The sequence below is a fragment of the Gossypium arboreum genome, chromosome 11 (genome assembly GCF_025698485.1).
Source record: "Gossypium arboreum isolate Shixiya-1 chromosome 11, ASM2569848v2, whole genome shotgun sequence".
Classification (NCBI taxonomy): Eukaryota; Viridiplantae; Streptophyta; class Magnoliopsida; order Malvales; family Malvaceae; genus Gossypium; species Gossypium arboreum.
The window spans coordinates 10,935,044-10,954,546 of NC_069080.1; the positions used below are offsets into that span (position 1 = coordinate 10,935,044).

The 19,503-nt window shown below is 33.6% G+C and overlaps 2 protein-coding genes and 1 pseudogene across 2 annotated transcripts; 1 reads left to right on the forward strand and 2 right to left on the reverse strand.

The window, feature by feature from the left end:
• Nucleotides 1-9,902: 9,902 nt before the first annotated feature.
• On the forward strand, nt 9,903-11,045 carry LOC108472827 (chitinase 10). The gene is made up of 2 exons (XM_017774386.2): nt 9,903-10,453; nt 10,549-11,045. The coding sequence occupies exons 1-2, from the start codon at nt 9,927-9,929 to the stop codon at nt 10,913-10,915; spliced, it is 894 nt and encodes a 297-aa protein (XP_017629875.2). The 5' UTR covers nt 9,903-9,926; the 3' UTR covers nt 10,916-11,045.
• A 595-nt stretch (nt 11,046-11,640) lies between these two features.
• LOC108472376 (auxin-responsive protein IAA30-like) lies at nt 11,641-12,733 on the reverse strand (annotated as a pseudogene).
• Nucleotides 12,734-15,137: 2,404 nt separating this feature from the next.
• On the reverse strand, nt 15,138-19,289 carry LOC108474049 (protoporphyrinogen oxidase 1, chloroplastic). Its single transcript, XM_017775934.2, has 9 exons — nt 18,468-19,289; nt 18,105-18,290; nt 17,884-17,968; nt 17,211-17,358; nt 17,061-17,141; nt 16,770-16,941; nt 16,109-16,268; nt 15,901-16,004; nt 15,138-15,620 (listed from the first exon to the last, which is right to left on the reverse strand). Exons 1-9 carry the CDS (start codon nt 18,849-18,851, stop codon nt 15,321-15,323), a joined length of 1,620 nt encoding a protein of 539 aa, XP_017631423.1. The 5' UTR covers nt 18,852-19,289; the 3' UTR covers nt 15,138-15,320.
• Nucleotides 19,290-19,503: the final 214 nt, after the last annotated feature.

A 19,503-nucleotide genomic window follows, 5' to 3' on the forward strand; every position in this document is an offset into this window, starting at 1 on the left:
GTTAACATTCGTGAATTCTATGAATTAAGTCATTTTGTTTTTCTTGCTTTTAGTGACTTATAATGGTGGGCAGTATACAAGTTTGGTGCTTTATTATTTTGATTCTATATTTATATTTAATCTAATTTTTATTATTTATTTTAGTTTTGATTCTATATTTTTATTTTAATTTTAATTTGATAACGAATTTTAATAGAAAATTTTTATATTTAAATCTTGGACATTATTCTTCTCAATATTTTGATAATGAATTTTAATTTTTTTATATATACATTTTTTTTTAAATTTCATGACCTTTAGCGGCGTTTGTTGGAAAAGCGCCGCTAAAGGTCCTGACCTTTAGCGGTGTTTTTTCAAATAAACGCCGCAAAATTTTGAGACGCCGTCTATAGCAGCGTTTTTTGCGGCGCTTGCAAAAACGCCGCGAATAGTTTTAGTGGCGCTTAAAAGCGCCGCTAAAGGCCTAAAAAACGTCGCTAAAAGTCAGTTTTGCTGTAGTGAACTTTTTTAAAAATGTGTACACTATTTTATGCAATCAACACCGGTTCCAACAAGTGTTTGTAATGAGATAAAAATTTTGCAATCAACACCGGTTCCAAGTGCTTGTGAGAAAAAAAAAATGTCAGAAACTTTATTTAGGGTTCAACAAGTGAGAAATGGAAGCCTACTCTCATTATATAGGATAATTGTTGGTAACCCTTGGAGAATGGGGTCCTTGGTATGAGGAAACTAAAGGCACAAAACAAGTCTTTCATGATGAAAATAGGCTTCAATACATTTACTGACAGGGATTCTCTAAGGGTTCGAGTACTACGGTCCAATTACAAAGTGCTAGAAGGCTTTCCGCAAAGCATTGAAAGATCAAATTGTTCCTTTGTGTGACATATTCTTTGGGAAAGATTTATTAGAGAGATATAGCTGAAAGTATTTTCTGGTCTATTGATGATGGAAAATCTACACGATTTCGGAAAAGATACTTCATTTTTGGACCTTGTATAGATATTTCTTAAACGAAAGCATGCCCATGATTACTGTTGTGTGAGGCAGATGATTGATGTTGTAGCTAGATGGAAGTGGGATAAATTTGATATTCGTCTTCCACAAGAGGTGATCTTGAACATTGTGGTATTTACCCCTTGCGAGAGGGAATTGAGCTGGATAAATGCTTATGGAGATGGTCCACCAATGGAAAATTTTCCTTTAATGTAGCTCAAAAATTCTTATGCAAGGATAGTTGGAATCCTAAGGAGGACGCATGGTTTAACATATGGAGGATGCATGCATATACCTCAAAGAGTTTGAAATTTTCTTTGGGTTTTGATGCATAATAAATTACTCACCAACACAAAAAGATGCAAGCGTGGCATTAACGATATAGAAGCCTATGAAGTATAAGGTGATATATAATGCAATTAGACATTGTCAAGTGACAAAATTGGTTTGGTTAAAACTAATTCATTTTGATAATGGAGGTAGACTTTTCTCTTTACTCGAGAATATGCTTAATAAAAGTTTCATTTATGATGGGGTTGAATGATTCTTTTGGACTGTGATGTTGGAATTTGTGAAAGGAAAGAAATAGTGAATTTTTAGAACAAGAAGCTTTTTACCTCTATGGATATAATTAACCAATCTTATGTATCGTCTAAGAATGTTAAGGTAGCATGGCAAAAAGAGCAAGCTAAGAAGAGAAAAGTTTTGGAATTTCAAAAGCATCCCACATCATTTTGATAAGTTTCTTGTATTCTGTTTATAAAACATAATAAGGCTTTTAACGGCGAAATGAATCACATAGTCATTGCAATAGTACCAATAAATATCATGCTATTTTTAGCACAATAAAAATTAAGTATTGTGTTTTTTTTTTTTTTTATTTCTTGTTTGTTTCTAAAACTATACTTCGGATGAGTTATTTTAAAAATAATATTACGCAAACTATAAAAAGTGATTCTTATAATCGACATTGGTTATTGTAGATAAAACGATGAATGGAGTATCGAATTTCATGATCAAATATTCTATTAGCAATGAACCAGGTTTACATATTTGTTATTACCGTCAGGGGTGAAATTAGAGGGTTGACAGGGGCCCGTCCCCTCTAAAATGAAAATTTTTTTATTTAACCCTTTTAAAATTTTTAAATTTTAAATTAGTAAAGGTAAAATTACACTTTGACCCCCCTTAAAAATATAAAAATTTAATTTAATTTTTTAAAAATTATAAATATATAGGCTATTAAAATAGTGAAAATGCATTTTTATCATCGTAAAAATTACAATTTAATTTCGAACCCCCTAAAACAAAATTTTGATTTCGCCCATGTTTACTGTGACGACTAGTAAACTGGATAATTAAGAAAGATTCGATGAGAATTACTACAAGGATTATGTCTTGTAATAACTGGGGTCTCTTAGTTGCCCTCCTTTCTTTTACCCCCCAAAAAAAAAAGTCACTGATAACAAATTCAATGAGATTAAATTATTAAGGAATTGAAGTTATGGTAATGGTGCTAAATTTTCTTCTATAAACCAATATTCCATTTTATTAATAATAACTAAATTAATCATAAAAAGATATTAACTAAATTAAAAGGATGGTGGAAAATGTAATACTGCTAATTTGGAGAAAAGAATGCTCAAAGTTGCTGGTAAAATACCAGATTGTGAAGCTATGGTTTCCTATTGGATAGAATTAAAATAGATTGTGGACCATTCACTCACCTAATTATGACATTTCATTCAAAAAGTTCATTAAATATTTCTTCAATGAAAAAGATGGCAAAAAAGAGATATTAAAAACTATACTTGTAGCTATGAATCATAAAAATTAGAGAAGCTAAGACTATCTTCCATCCAATCTATAGATATCATCAACATATTATTATATTTTGATTATAATATTTTTTTTTATTCCATTTTGTACATAGAGAAGGCAACTAAGGCTGAGCCATATTTAAGTATTCTATGTTCTTGCTAAATATGTTTATATCCACTCTTTCTGTAAGAAATTATTTTTGTTTTGATTAGAGATTCATATATTTTGATTTTTCAAATTCTTTTTAGGGTGAATTGGTTGGTGGGAATTTTAATTTTATTAGTAAAAGTGAGATTTTGTTACATGTGCTAGTTTAATTTTTTTAAAAGGGTGATTAAGGTACTTAGTTGGATCTATTTATGGAGGAGTGTCGTCTCATTTTTTGAAGAACCGACATGGAAGAAAATTAAGAAACTTCCAATAAAGATCTTGATTAACTTGTCATTAAAAACATGCTCTCTTTTAATTTGATTTCAAGAGAATCATGATATTTTAAATTACACAGAAGAAAATGATTGTCATTCATAATCAGATGAATCAAACCAAAGACTTTCTAAATTTTTTATTTATTTATTTATAATGTGTAATGTCCTATTTTTGCCTGGCCCGAAATGAACCCAGAAACATAAATTAAAAATCAAAAGTCCAATGTTCGTTTACAAATATTTAGGCTTAAACCAAACCAAACCTAAACATTAAATTCAAATCACTAACCCAATACCCAAATTAATACCCTAGCCCAAACCTACTACAAGCCCAAATCTAGACCCAAAGGTTCAAGGCCCAAACGGCCCAAAATTCCTTAGCAATAGAAACCCTAGGGTTCTCTTCCTCGCGCCGCAGCCAAGCCCCAGCCCTCGCTCCGTACGACCGCCACGCGCGCCTCCTTACGCCAAAGACACATTTCAGACTAGCGCCACGCACACCCTGCACTGCAAAAACGATTTAACGACAAAGAAAACAAAAACAAATATTGTATTTTTTATTTATTTTTAATCATTTCTATCTCTTCGGCTATAAAGCCAAGAGATTTCATCATTTGTAAGGTTACGGAGGCAATATACGCACAAAGAATAATAAAAAAAAAAGCAATCAAAATAGCAGAGGTGATTTCTTTGTTCTCCGAATCGCTTTAGCTTTCTATGAACCATTTTGTTTTCTCATTGAGTTATTGGTTGTTGTTTTTGTTAAAAAAATAAAAAGAACAAGATAGTAGAGGGCTTACCTCGCGAATAGGCCACAAATCTCTTTTTTGCTTCGTTGAAATCGAAGCCAAAAGGGGGATCTCAAGGCTGAAAAACCACCTCCCCTAAAGCCCAAATACGCTGGTCGCCGACTGTGGTGGCGGATCGGCGTTTGCACAAAAGGGGATTAGAGTTCGGCCGAATGAGAGGGGAAGGGGAGAGCTTTAGGACTTGTTGGGTTCCTTTTCAAATGGCTAATAGTTAACTTAGGTTTTTTTTTTTAATTTTGTTTTATGAAGCATATGAAACGACGCCGTCCAAAGGGGGGAAGGATCTGCGTGTTGACCCGATGGGTAGGTCGGATCCGCGTTTTTTGTTTGAAAGGGTTAATTGCGCGCTAGGTCCTCTCCCTTTGCGCGGTCGTTCAATCGCATGGTATTTTTTTTTAATTTTTCCTGTAATTAGCGCGTGTTTACAATAAGGCCCGCGTTTCAACACTGCCTTTTGGGGTATGGATTATTTCCAGATTTGGTCCCTGCGCATTAGCACATGTTGCGCGCTGGTCCCTATTTTGGGATTTCTTCCATTTTCAAACTATCCCTCTTATTTTAATTCAATTTTAATTTATTCTTCTATTAGTATAACCTATTATTTTACAATATATTTAACGTTTATACATGTGTTGATTCACTTTAATATTCGTATAATATTTCTTTAAATATTCTATATATATTTGTACATGTATTATTTTAATTAAAGTTTGTAATTTGTAATGTTCATTACGTTAAAGTGCTTAATATTTTATATGTGTGTTGGGCTATTTCAATAACTTTATTTTGTTTTTTTTAATATAAAATCACCATTTTGTAGTTCATTTTATACCACATTATTTTAAATATTTATATCACACTTGTTCAAATTTTTCATGTATATTTGTACATGTATAATAAAAATAATTCAATTCTATGTATATATTTAGTCCCATGCTAAATTATTTTATGAACTCTTTTAAATTTTTCTCTCTATATATATTTTTACGTACATAAGTCATTCTTTAAGAACATATTTTACTAAATATTGTTTTGATTTAAAATCTCACATTTAAATACTTTTTATATGTATATACATCTGTCAACTTTAAATGGAAACATCATCTTTAAAATGTTTTTGTACATTATTTGACTCAAATTTCCTCTTTTATAATATCTATTTCAATAATAAGTTATGTATATACTTAGTTTTTATATATATAAATTATTTCAAATTTTGCATGTGTTATTCACTTATGATTTTTATATGTAGTTTTTATATCGATTCGTCTCATAGTAGTTCTTAATTTCTATATTGTTTTGTATGTTGATATTTTTTATATATTATTCCATAGATTGTTGTTGCATATCATTTATTCTTTTTTTTATTACTATGTCAATTTATTCTCCATACATGTTTGGAAATTGGGTTATATTTTTTAGACTAATTATATTTAATTGTTTATTTTGTTAGTTGATTAAATAAGGCTATTTTATCTTCATTCATCAAGTGTTGTATTTTATGTGTGTATATCATCCCATGTTCATTGTTTTCCTTTTGATTTATGAAATATTACTTTATAACTTCCATTTTTTTAAAACTAAGTATTCCATTTTATTTCAAGTCGAGCTAGTTTTATAATTATTCATTTAAAATATTCATTTAAAAAATTCTTTAAAACGAAGGCAATGTTTGATGTTTGGCAATTCGGGGAATCGTGCCCTATCGTGCTGGGTTGCAATTTCCCGTTTGTTCAAAATAATTGAATATTCCTTTGGAATTTCATTCATGTCTTTAAAAATTCTTTAAAACGAAGGCAATGTTCGATGTTTGTCAATTCGAAGAATTTTGCCCTATCGTGCTGGGTTGCAATTTCTCATTTGTTCAAAATAATCGAATATTCCTTTAGAATTTCACTCATGTTTTCTAAATTCTAAAAAAGGCAATGTTCAATGTCTAGAAATTTGGGGAATCGTGCCCTACTGTGCTGGGTTTCGGTTTTTTCGTTGGAGTAAATAATTGGACATTCTTTTGTGATTTTCAACATATAAACTTTTGGAAGTTGAAATTTATCGGGTTTTCGAGGGTATAAAGGATCATGTCCTATCGTGCTGGATGTGATGTTGTATTCCTCTGAAACAAGAGAATTTTGACGACCAACTTGGGCTATTCAAAGGTTTATAAAAGGGACCACATTTCAAAAAATATTTTTAAATCTCAGACATAAGGACAGTATTTAATCAATTTGGTATCAATTTTGGGCGTAGTGAGGGTGCTAATCCTTCCTCATACGTAACCGACTCCCGAACCCGTTTTCTCAAATTTACGTAGGCCAAAATTGGTTTAAATGGAATAAAATATTTTATTAAGGTGATCCAATCACATCGAAACAATAGATTGGTGGCGACTCCACATTTTTGGTTTTAAAACGTCGATCCTCATTGTTTATTTTCAAAAATAAAAAGGTGATTTTGACATAATGTTTTGTAATTTTTATATTAATTTTGATCTTATATATTTTTAACATTATATATATTTATTAAAATAAATGATGACATGGTATAACAAAAAAAACCTAAACAATTTGATAAAATCCCAATTTAGAAATAAATATGGCTTTATCCTTAAAAATTTTCATAAAGAAATCTAAATTTTGTGATTGAAATTTAAAAAATGAGTATAGACCTGGGGTCTGATATGTTGTGAGAGAATTGATGACATATTTTCATGGAAAACTAGAGAATTAGTTTCATCATTAACATTTAAAATAGCAACTAGATAATTTTTTTATCCAATTAAATAAATGAAAATGTGATTATGGGGATCTCTGTAATTTTTAGAAGACTTGTACCATCATATAATGGAAGTCTTGTTTTTATACACAAAAGTCCCATCTTAATTACAAAATATATGGGAAACTTTGGTCAATGATTGAAAGATACGCCTTTGACACTGATTCTCTTTTGTTTAATTAATAACTGATTACAAGTTGATTTGTGATATATATGAACTATTACTATCCCAAGGGTAATTTTCTAGGCTGAATGTTTACAAGGCTGTGGCTTGGCTTCATCACGATTGGGAGCATGGTATACTATTACTATCCCAAGTTTTAACCTTTTTTTGTCAACAAAATTCAGAAACCCAAAAATCAAACCCATCAAATTAATAATGAATCAGATCATGATTAATGTGTGGTGGGGAAGTTACATGCATGATGCAACGTGAGAGTGGCAGCCTTTACCCTTTTGTTTAACGGTCAAAACATGAAAAAGGGTACAAAAAATGGAAGCCATGCATGGCTGAAAGGGCATTCTTTTTTATTAAAATATAAGGAGGGGTTGTTTAGATTTAGACTCCAACCGAAATGAGATCATTATAATTGAAAGCCAAACCCTAAAGACGGTCCCCCCAATTCCCCAATTGGGAGAGACGATGGATTAACAGCTAGCCCCGCCTACGTTTGGCTCAAATTTAGGTCAACTCACTACACGCTTGGCTCTTAAGTCTTAACGAAACAAGAACTTGTAAATGTCATTACTTATCTTTGAGGATCTCAGCTGATGTCATATTTATATTTGTAATATTAATTTTTCTTGAATATAAAGTAATTTCAGCTTGAGAATAGCTCTTGGGTTTTCATTTCTTTATATGCAGTTGCATTGACCCAAAACTAGGATTTATAAAATGAAACTTTGGTGACTTCATAGTAAATGAAGAATCAATAATTAATGACATAAGTCAACAGAGGATAGATATATAAATCTAATTTAACATTGTAAAGAATTATAAAAATGTTGGCTGGACTTCATCATTTCCCTTTTTTTTCTCTCCTTCCCTTTTTCCTTGTTAAAAATGAGGATTGAAGCTAATTAAGTTGTGACATAAACTCTTCATATTATAAAAACTTTATATTATTATTTGGTACAAAATTTTAAAATTAAGGTTTAAGTGATAACATGTCATTTGAATTAAATTTTAAAATAAATAAATATATACATCATTATCTTAATTTAATTTTTTTTCTTTTAATAGCAACTAACAATATAAGACAGAGATTTTTGAAAATCACTTTCTTTTCATTGTGTATTCAAGGGCTAAGTCAAAAATTTTTTAGAGGTGACGAAATTGAATTGTAATTTTAAAATGGTAAAAATATAATATTATCATTTTAATAGTCTAAATCTTTACAATTTTTAAAAGATTAAATTAAATTTTTATCATTTTAAGGGACCAAAATAAAATTTTACTTTTATTAATTTAAAATTTTAAAAAGTTTAAATGAAATTTTTTTGTGCATCTATTTAAATAACATATTTTTGTGTTTATTATCAAAAATAGAATAAAGTTTAGGTTGTGCTAACAAATACTAGAATTATAAAATTTGGGTTAAACATATAGAAATGTGATGTGTAAATTCTCCAAAATCTTACTACAGACCGTCCGAATATATTTCTGCTTTGGGAACCAATTTTCTTGGGCTATAATAAGTCTTCCCTAGTCTACTTTCACCCTACCTCTCTTGTGAGTTGATAGTACCATGGTGAAGATTCCTACTAGATAATGGACATCATATAATACTTTGGTCTGAGATGATACCCATTTCAGGGCCTATTAGATGTTAGGCTAAGTGATTTCAGCCCCCTCCAAATGGCTTTAAGAAAAAAGATAGCAGATATGAGAGACCCTTTACACCAAAAATATGGGCTGGGCTACCACTTTACAAAAGAAAAAGTTCGAACTTTAACATAAACTGTATTTGGACAACTTAATTAGTGTGAGGGCTACGTTTTTTTGTTGAAAAGTGTAGGGGCTACGTTTTAATCCATGGAGAAGTAGAATCATATTAGCCGCCCCTTTAAGGCCTCGTTTGTTGTGATTTTGAGAAATTATTTCAGATGATTTTGATTGAGATTTAAGTAATATTTGTTATTTTATGATATGAAATTATTGGTATGGTTAGAAGAAAAAAGTATTGTATGAAATTGTAATTTTATGTCATCTTTATTTCTTTTTAATAGGAGAATAACAAATCAAATTTTTTTAGATGAAATTTATCCCCCATTATGTCACTGGCTGACATTAACCCTTGTTATTTTATTGTCATATCTAATATTTAGAATTTGCCTTGATTTAGTAATGCTCTTGTGGCCCGTACCAAAACAATACTTTACCTCTAGATGTCCAATCAACTGTTGTACCCCAACAACTTTCGAGGAGAACCAAGAGAGAATTAACTAACTTGGGATATCACTTAGTTTAGATTTTAACTACTACGGGTTTTATTTTCCTCCAAAGTATTGTTCTTTTCCCTCCCAAATTGACGAATGGTAACTTAAATAAAACCTCTGATCATTAACGACTAATTCCAAACTCCCACCAAATTATTTTTAAAATATAGATTCCAGTACTAGTCAATATAACACCAAAAAATTGGTTGAATCACATATATAGTGGACCTTTGTCACTGTGAATACATTTGACAGAGTCCTCCCAACCCCTTTTACCGATTACATTAACTTGGGTTAATTAGGCAGAATTAGGTTTCCCAGTACCCATCTTTTAATTTCACGATATATTAGAAAACGTAATGAATAGACATTAAGCTTCCCTAGCATTTGCATGTTCAACCTGGAACTGGGAAGAAAGTCATCGTATGTCGACATTTCCACTACATATAGAAATGAGGAATAATTAGTTGCATCAAACCTATCTCTGGAAGTGCTTGGGTCAACTCTTTACATATTACGACCATCTCAAATGGATTGACATTGACTTGTCAAAATATGATTTTAATGATTATTTCTTTTAAGTTTAAAACAAAGTCAAAAGCTCGACATGGCTGGCTGGCTTGTTTATGGGGTTTAATAACCCCCTCCATCTTGTCCGCATGTTCACATGGGACGTATAGTGTGTATAAATAATAGGAGCTGCCTTCATCATCTTCATACAACAAAAACGATTATGGAATCCTCTTCTCTTATTTCCTTCTCATTGCTTTTTTGCTTTAGTATACTATTCTTTGGTTCAAATGGAGTCGAAGCTCGAAGAGCCCCTCCGTCCATCTCTTATTTGATTAGTGAAAATCTGTTTAATTCCATATTTCTACACAAGGATGATAATGCATGCCCTGCAAGAAACTTTTACAATTACACCTCCTTTATTCAAGCCGCGAAATGCTTTCCAAGCTTTGGCAACACAGGGGATAAAGCTACCCGAAAGCGTGAGATTGCAGCTTTTCTTGCTCAAATATCCCACGAGACCACCGGCGGATGGGCCACCGCACCCGACGGACCATACGCTTGGGGCTTGTGCTTCAAAGAGGAAATCAACCCTCAAAGCAACTACTGTGACTCTACCAACACACAATGGCCTTGCTACCCTGGCAAATCATACCATGGAAGAGGCCCCATTCAACTATCCTGGTAATGATATTGCATTTTGCGTGCGCGTGTGTTTTATTGGAAGCTATTAAGCTAAGGCAAGGTTTAACCGAATAGATTGGTGTTATTGATAACAGGAATTACAATTATGGACCAGCCGGGAAGGCAGTGGGTTTTGACGGGCTAAGGAACCCAGAAATAGTAGCCAACCACTCCTTGATCGCATTCAAAACCGGGCTTTGGTTCTGGATGACGGAGCAGAGCCCAAAGCCGTCTTGCCACGATGTCATGGTTGGTAAATATGTCCCGACGGAAGCCGACTTGGCAGCTAATCGGACGGCGGGATATGGTTTGGTAACCAACATAATCAACGGTGGGTTGGAGTGTGGAATACCCAACGATGCACGTGTAAATGACAGAATTGGATTCTTTCAGAGATATGCTCAGTTGTTTAAAGTTGATACAGGGCCTAACCTAGACTGTGCGAATCAAAAGCCGTTTTAACAAAAATGGGGTTCCCTACCTTTGTTTTCTTCTTGTATAATAAAACAGGGCGTGCTTGTTTGTTGTGACCTTGTGATACAATTGTAATTTCTATAATAATAGTAAATGTTTATTCTGACGGAAGAGCAAAGGGTTTTTCTCAATGGAATTTTCTTTTTGTTTTGTTTTAGGGTTGATTCTCTGTGAGATTTTATGAATAGATTATTCTAAAATCTGACGTTAATGATCAAGGCTGAAACTTGCAGGAAAATAACATGGCTATAAGAAGAAAACGTCAAAGCATAAACTGACAATGACGTTCAAATCAGCCAATTTATTTGGTGCAACCACAGCCCAAGAACTAAAAGTTTCCAGGCCTTCACTCTCCTATTCCTTCTAAGTGGACTATTGGGCTGAAGAGAGAGGAATAGAAGACAATTCAGAGGACAAGCAGCTAGTGAAGACTTTATTGTAAATACTAAATACTATTAAAGAGATTGTACACAAGAGACTTATAGGTAAGAATATTAAAAGGCTTTCCTTAAGTAAAACATAACAATCCATCACCAATGAAAGATTTACAACCAAAAGACAAGACTGATGCTTGTTACTCAATCATTCTAGTATGTCCATGATACTTTTTTTTTTCTAAACCCTAAACATATCCCACCATATATTTTATGCATACGCATCTCCTATTGATTTTCACTCCACCAAAAAGAAAAGAAAAGAAAAACAATTTTTTATCAAAGTTCAGCACTTGATCTACTTATCTTCAATCTCCTCACAACTGACAAGAACATCCTACAGTACATGCATATATAGAACAGCTTCAGCTGTGGTGTACTATAAGGAATGACCATCATCACCATATATAAGACATATGGAAATGTTGTTTACTTACTGCCAAGGAACATCACCAACCATCATCCAATCCCCTTCCTTGTCTTCATATGTTAGTACATGATATTCCTCGAAATGATCTCCATTCACCTCAGCCTCAGCCCCTGCATGGATTCGTCAAAACTTCTGTTCAGGGGGAAAAGAAAAAACAGCTGTTGCATTTTTAACGAAGGAAACAAAAGAAGTAGAAAGATGAAACTTAACAGATGAGGTTTGTATTAAACATATGTTCAAGAGTTTTTATCAGGTCACAGTAACTCCGGCGAGCCAACAGGTCTACTTTTCTACCAATAGGAATTCCTTCCATGTAAACTTTGACATAAAAAGTAGCACTGTTGCACTCATCTTGTTCGGCAAGCTCCAGCCTTAGCAGCGGCTTTATTGGCGATCTTTGCTTCCTGATATACATGTATACGTACCAATTTACCCAAAACAAATGGTAGTGTTTCTTTTGAAGATGATGGTGAGTAAATAACTAAACACGCACCTTGCATAAAGAGGAGAGGTTGAAATGCTAAGACCAAGGCTAAGATCGGTGTTATGGTCCCTCTACGAAGAGGAAGAAGCAGCAGTAGCAGTGCTTGAGGAATCAAAGTGGTTGCTGCTCCCTATAGAAGATGAACAATAACTAATTGCCCTTCTCATTTTCTGAGATGTGGGAACTAAGACTGAAGAACAAAAGCCGCCACCTTTGGTTTAAATAACCAGAAAGAGAAGGAAATACTGTATATATAATGGAAAACAGTGGTAGTAAGTATTGGTAGAGAATCAAGAGAGGCAGTTCTTTCATATTCCTCGCCATGGTTGGGATGATATGTCGTCAGAGCAGCCGACATGTATACGTCTTATCTCATGATTTTAACTTTTTGTTTCTTGGGAGTTAAATTCAAGGAGGCTCCATGTGCGGGTTCTGTTTTGCGTTTGCTTCTCGTGTGCAAGTTCAAGGATTCATGCACAACACACGGGTAATTTTATAGCCTTCCGCATTTATATTTAGTCACCACCTCATGGCATAAATGTTTGATTTGTCTTTTGGTAAACCATATCTGAATTGAAATATTAGTAATTTTATATGGTAAAATAGTATTTATTATATAATTTATTTTAATAAAAGATAATTATTATTTATATTTTCCATAAAACAGAATTTAAAAGATATCATGATGAAGTTATGCATTAAAACTCAAATTGTTGTTCTTTTTAAAACAAAATCCTTTTTCCTCACGTGGAAAGGAAACTCTTGTTTTACCTTAAAAAGAAAAGGCTTGGTTATCATCGTTGTGTATCTATCACCTTAATAATTAACTCTAAGAAAAAGGGGAACAAGAAAGATTGGCTTGCACCAAAAGAAACGCCAATTTTGCGAGAAAGAAACTACAGGAAGGAAGATCTAAGATGAGAAAAAGCAAAAGCTGATGTCCCCCACCATTTCTTGCCCAAATCTATGTTAGCTTCGAAGGGCCATGGGATGGGAAACCTATTGTTTTACTGTTCCAAACACTTTTTTTTTTTTGTCCCTTTAAACACAGTACTGTTTGAACATAAAGTTTTTTTAACATGCCAACGAAATAGTGACATCTAAATTCGAATTTTAAAATTTCTAATTATTATTTAAAAAACATTTTTCCTCATTTACAGTAATTTTTTCTAATTATTATTATGGGTCAAACTTGCTATTGCTTTATATTTCAGAATACCAAAATTGTCAAGGATAGGCCCGGGTGAGGGCATTTTCCCATTTTAGGGGTTGCGCTAAAACTTTTTCTTCCCTGGTTTTTTCCCTATAATTTTTTTCAATGACTTATATTTTGAAATTATTACTCCGTTTTTAAAGCGTCGATAAGTTTAGGGGCCTTTGCTAGCGATGACACCCCCAAAAAAAAAAAAAGAAATCTGCCGCCCAGTCTCAGGCTAAACATGAAGCTTTCCTTAAAAACCTAACTGGAAATTTAGGTAATTTCCATGCAGAAGGGAAGTTTAGGTGAGAAATAAAACATAAGGCATGTTCTTCTTGGCACTAATTTTAGAATAACTCCTTATTCGACTCCTAAAATAACAAATATTAAACAATAAAATGGTACTTAAATTATATTAATTTTCTTAAATTAATATCTAAATTATTAAATCGTTACCTATTTTACCCCAACTATTAGCCCATTAGAATATAAAAATTCAGCCAATCACAATTACTGCCCATGTATTGCCAGATTTTCTTAGATGTTATTCCCGTCAAACAATTTTTATTTTCTCATCAACCAAACACCCAACAAAAAATCTATTGCTTCTTGTACAAAGCTTCCACCATTTATTATCTTCAAGTTTCAACTACTTCTACCATTTTCAAGCTTTCAATCTTTTTCTTTCTTCACCTTTCGTTTTGGGGTGTTCTTATTTTTTAAGTTTTTTTTTACTAAAACATTAATGGAATTAAAGGGTCAGATGCTAAAATGGCGTTGACATTTGAATCTATTCAAAAGAATCAAGTTAAATAGCAATAATGAATCGATTCAAACATAAAATAAAAAAAAGAAAAAAAAATTCGAGTCAATCAACAAAACAATCAATTCAAGTAAGCAAAGAATCTATTCAAATGAAATAGCAATGCTTTTGGTGCTCAAGCAAAGAAAAGAGAGAGAAGAAGAAGATGAGCCAAAAATTTTATTTGAACAAATCTGCAAATTAATCTCATTTACTTTTTTATTCTTCAAAAACTGCTTTGTTTTTTTTTGTTTTTTTTTTTACTTAGGAAGTCATTGTATGAAAGTGAAGATTTGACTATTTTTTATACATTCTCTTTTATTAAAGATCTTTTTGGGTTTTGTACTTCATTGTATAAGGAAAGAATATGTGAGAAAAAAAATATAAGAAAATATGATAAAATCAACACTATGACAAATGGGGTAAATTGAATAGAAGTTTACGTGACGAGTTATAATTGTCAGAAAAAATTTTTCTAATTGGATTAACAATTGGGGTAAAATGGATAACAGCTGAGTAATTTTGGTACCAATTTTGACCAAAAAAAATTTAAGTTTCAATTTGGAAAAACTACTATAATTTAGGTATTATTTTGTTGTTTAAACCCAATTAAGGGACTTGGGTGTTAGGATTGCATGAAACGGAAGAGACCAGCAGCAAGAATTCGCTATTCAAGAACCAATTATGACCTATTGAACCTGTCAGCCTGACTTATTTTAGCCCTAACGCAAGCCCTTTCAAGAGGAACAGGAGCAACCTTGATAAACAGCATGTATGCTCAACGGTAAAAGAGCATGTTAGGAAGATGAAATGTTTTGATACGTGATGCCTCAAATGCCTAGTATCGGTACTGATCATGGGATGAGATAATTAACACTGCTATCAAGTATGATATTGCAACATGATATACAAATATGAAGTTCTAATGAAAACCCCAAAAAGTGGTCAAGGAACTAACAAAAAAAAACCCTACCCAATTTTTTAGCTAAAGAGATACTATCCAATAACTGACTTCTACATTTGCAGCCTGACAAGCATTTCAATATTATTTGTATGCATATTGTGACAGGAATTCCTTCACTTCAGCTGCAACCTCGTAAGCACCTTCCACACACCGTCCTAATGCCACACCAGATACATAGTTGCCCCCAAGAAACAGTCCATGAAACCCAGAATCCCTGAGAGCCATTTTTGCAGTATCAAGGAGATCCAGATGACCAACCAAGAACTGTGGAATGGCTTTTGGCCATACTCTTACACCCAAAACAAGAGGATCCTTTGCATTAGGATTTATAAGCATTTTTCTCAAATCACGATCAACTGCTTCTACAAGTTCCCCTTCAGTCTGCAGGAAAAATACAGCATCAGCAAGTATCATGCAAAATCATGGAAAACATTATTTGTAGGTTCATGTGACAAATTATAGTTGGTGAAAAAAATTTGGACCTTCAATAATCTTGACCATCCTATATTTAAAGATTGCTGGCAGACCGGGTAATTATTCCATGATCATACAGGTCTTTAATACCCTCTAAAGGGAGTACATCTACCACAATCTCCGTCCTCATCCAAAATTGTGTTGTCCTCAACAAAAACTCAAATTATAGATCTTAAAAGATGTCTACCTTGGACAAAATTCCAGTGTTGGTAGCTCCTCCTATGTAGTTCAAGAGCAACACCCTGCCAGATGGAGCTCGATTCGGGAAAAGTGATGAACTGTATATCGTCCCTGCAAGTTGTTTTGTTAATTAATCAAATTTCTCAAAGCGAACTTTTACCGCAAACAAGTTCAGTATGATACTAGATATGTTACTTTAGGAAGAATGGAGTTACCTAAAGTTTCTATTCCTTGGCTGCGTGGGTGCAACTGGCCAAACCCCTTAAGTTCACCATCAATCAAACATTCTTTTCGAATGGCTTCTTTTGGATAGGAGACTGTGACTGATGCAACTGGAGGATAATAAAATTGGGATAATGCATCTGCAGCAGCAGCCTGCAAAGAGGACACAAAAATGGATCAAAGAAATAATAGTAAAACTCTGAAGTCAACTAAACTAGTTAAGAACGAGAACAAGGCCTCAATAACTCTTTTAGAGAACAATTTCCTTCAGACATTTTCCCTTGTTGGGAAAAGTTACTTTTAGGTATGAATACACATTACTAGTATACCAAGAAAGTATAGCAGATCCATAAACAACATAGAGTACATGGAACATTTTTCAAGAAAGTGGACTTGCACAAAGTAGAATATCTTCAATCATTCAGCATACTGACACACCACATAAAAGACGCCCAATTCAGTAGTCCAAGCCTGGCCAAGAGTGTGCTCTATCAAATTTAGGAGAAGAACTATATAGATAGAGGCAGACGAACTTGCTTTTTAATAATTTAGCATCCTAGACATTGCAACATAAATGAGTGAATCCTCTATGCTAGATGCTAACAACATCTATAAAAAGTTGTCTAGCAAGGAGTAGGAAGATATGAAACATACCGAGAGAGGATGCAACAAGTTACTGGCAACATGGGATGGAATGGTCATGACAACACTTCTACTCTGAAGAGATACCATTCCTTCAGGTGTTTCAAATGTCAAGTTATACCCTCCATTACCCAATTTGGTAATACTGGAGAGCTTCCAAGATAATTTTACATTGCTACCCAAACTGCCAACTCAAGACAACTAATTAGGACCCTCATTCCTGAAATGTAAAGATGGGCATAAAAGCATATTGACAATTTAGAACCACTACAGAGGCTAAAGCTATTATAGAGACAAGGCCACCTGTTAGCAATTGCCTCAGGCAGCATGGTAAGTCCCTTCCTAAAAGATCCAACTGTTTGGCCCTTCGGTTTTGGCAGACGCCTGCAAGATAACCATTCAGGGTGATGGAAATAAATATCACAAAAGAAGCATCAGTATATTCAAAATTACGGGTCTCTGGGTGGCTTAGGTGTCTTATTTCTCTCCTGGATTGTCTTGAAAGTGCCACCAATGATGCTACCACCAATCTCTTCTAGCTTCCATACTCTTCCAAATGCTGCTTTCATGCTTAATTTTGAAGGATCCCCTGCATAAACACCTGCAGCAATAACAACTTTTCAAGTATAACAATTGAGAAGTGGTTAAAGAAAACAAGACCTTAAATATCAGTTCCTAGGTTCAAGAAATTCTTGATCAGAAAATGCTAAATTGAAGGTGGTTCACTATTGTACCAGTAGTAAACTGAGGGTATAACTTATTGATTGAAAATGTCTTAAGAAAAACAAAATATTAAGTACATCATTACAGATAAGGGAACACATAAAAAGAATGGAATCAACATGCATCTGAACAAGATCCCATGGAACTAACCCAAATATATATATGATAACTGATAACAATGCAAATAAAACAGAGAAATGTCCCAAATATTTTATATGAAAGGACCAGTAGAGCCCGTAGATATTAAGGACAATTAACAAGCCATGATGACAAGGTAATTTAGACTGAAAAGAATATAATAATTGGCGCTCGGCGCAGAAGTGATTAAATAACAAATGTTTCCTACAAGAAAAAACTTGAAAAAAATAAATAAATAATAGAGAATAAAGATATCAATCATCACCTGAACAAAATGGTTCAATAAAGCGTTCAAAAACCTCAGCACCAAGATTACGGCGCACAAACTCCTCCACCGATTCTTCATAACCCTGTCACCTTTGTCAAAATTCTGCTATATTAGAACCTTCAATATATACAAACATTATGCATATACAAGAACGTTATACTTTTGATGCATAACCAAATAAAAGAAAAAAGCTTATAAGAAAAGTAAAGTGGACAAACCGGAGGAGGAGACCGAATGCCAATAGCCCCGAACCCAGCCCTAAGTTTTCCAGCAATGCTCATCAAGTCAAAAAACGGCAAGTCGGTTGGCTTGGAGGGCACAAGCCTTAGTTTTCCCTCCCACAGTACAAATCGCGGTGCATTAGGGTCACCTAAAACTAAATCGTCCTTCAATCCACTATCCACCTACAACAATAAACACACATTCATATGGACACTAACATAATTAGTGACCTGAAATTCACCGTTTAATGAAGTGCGATTGAGCAGCAAAATATAAAACAAATCGCATAATTAATTACAGTAATACGAAAAGAATTACGAAAATGCAATTCGGGAAAATGTGGGTTAAGAGAAACCTACGGCCATGGTTAGAATAGGATCGGAGGGCTGAAAACTGTTGGGTCCTTCTTCCCACAGATATCCATCTCTCTCAACGGTAGTGATGTTGCCACCAACACGGTCTCTGGCTTCCGTCACAATCACATTGGAAGCGACGTCACGGTGCTTGGTGGCGAGAGCTTGAGCAATGCAAAGTCCACTGATACCACCTCCAACGACGACGCAATCCGCGATGGATGATTCTCCCCCGTCGATTTTAGATGAGGAAATCGTGGGACCCTCGGCGACGGAGCATCGGAGCCTGAAAGGTTTACGAGAGCGGGGCGGAAGCTGGTGGTGGGGTATGGAGAAAGGGGAAACGGAGGGCGAGGAGCGGAGAAGAGAAAGGTCGATTAGAGCCATCATGATTGGTGGTGGGGCCAGGCGAGCGAGAGGGATGGGAAGAAAAAGGCGCTGGAATTAAAATAACTAGCGATTGAAAGTTGAAAGTAGGGAGGTTAGCGAGATTGTGTTATCTTCAAGAGGAAATATCGAGTGTGATTACTCGCACCTCTGAGCTGGTAATCAGTCAAATTCTGTGAGTAACGGCGTACGTATTATGGAATTTGTCTTGTGGTTGTTAATGATTTTTTCAGAAGTTGAATTTGGTGGTGCTCGAGTCGACGATAAGATCGATCATAAGTTTCAATTTTCCTTGTTCATCAGATCTGACCAGCTTTCATAATTTGAGTCAAGCACTTCAAAATGTTTTTCTCTCCCCTGCCTCATTAAAAATGATAAAACGAAACTTTGTCGTGATGAAACGATTTCTAGTTTATTATGAAAATGAATTGATACAAGGGTAAACTATATTATTTACTCTGCTAAATTTCATTTTTATAAAATTTATAAAATATAATTTAATTATTTAATTTTATCTTTCCTTACAAAGACGATGGGTCAGTTTTTAAAATTGGTATTATAATAATTTTAATTCTAAATATTTATGCATTGTGTAAATTTAGTTTTAATTCTAAAAAGTTAACTCTAAACATTTACATACAGTGTAATTTAATCC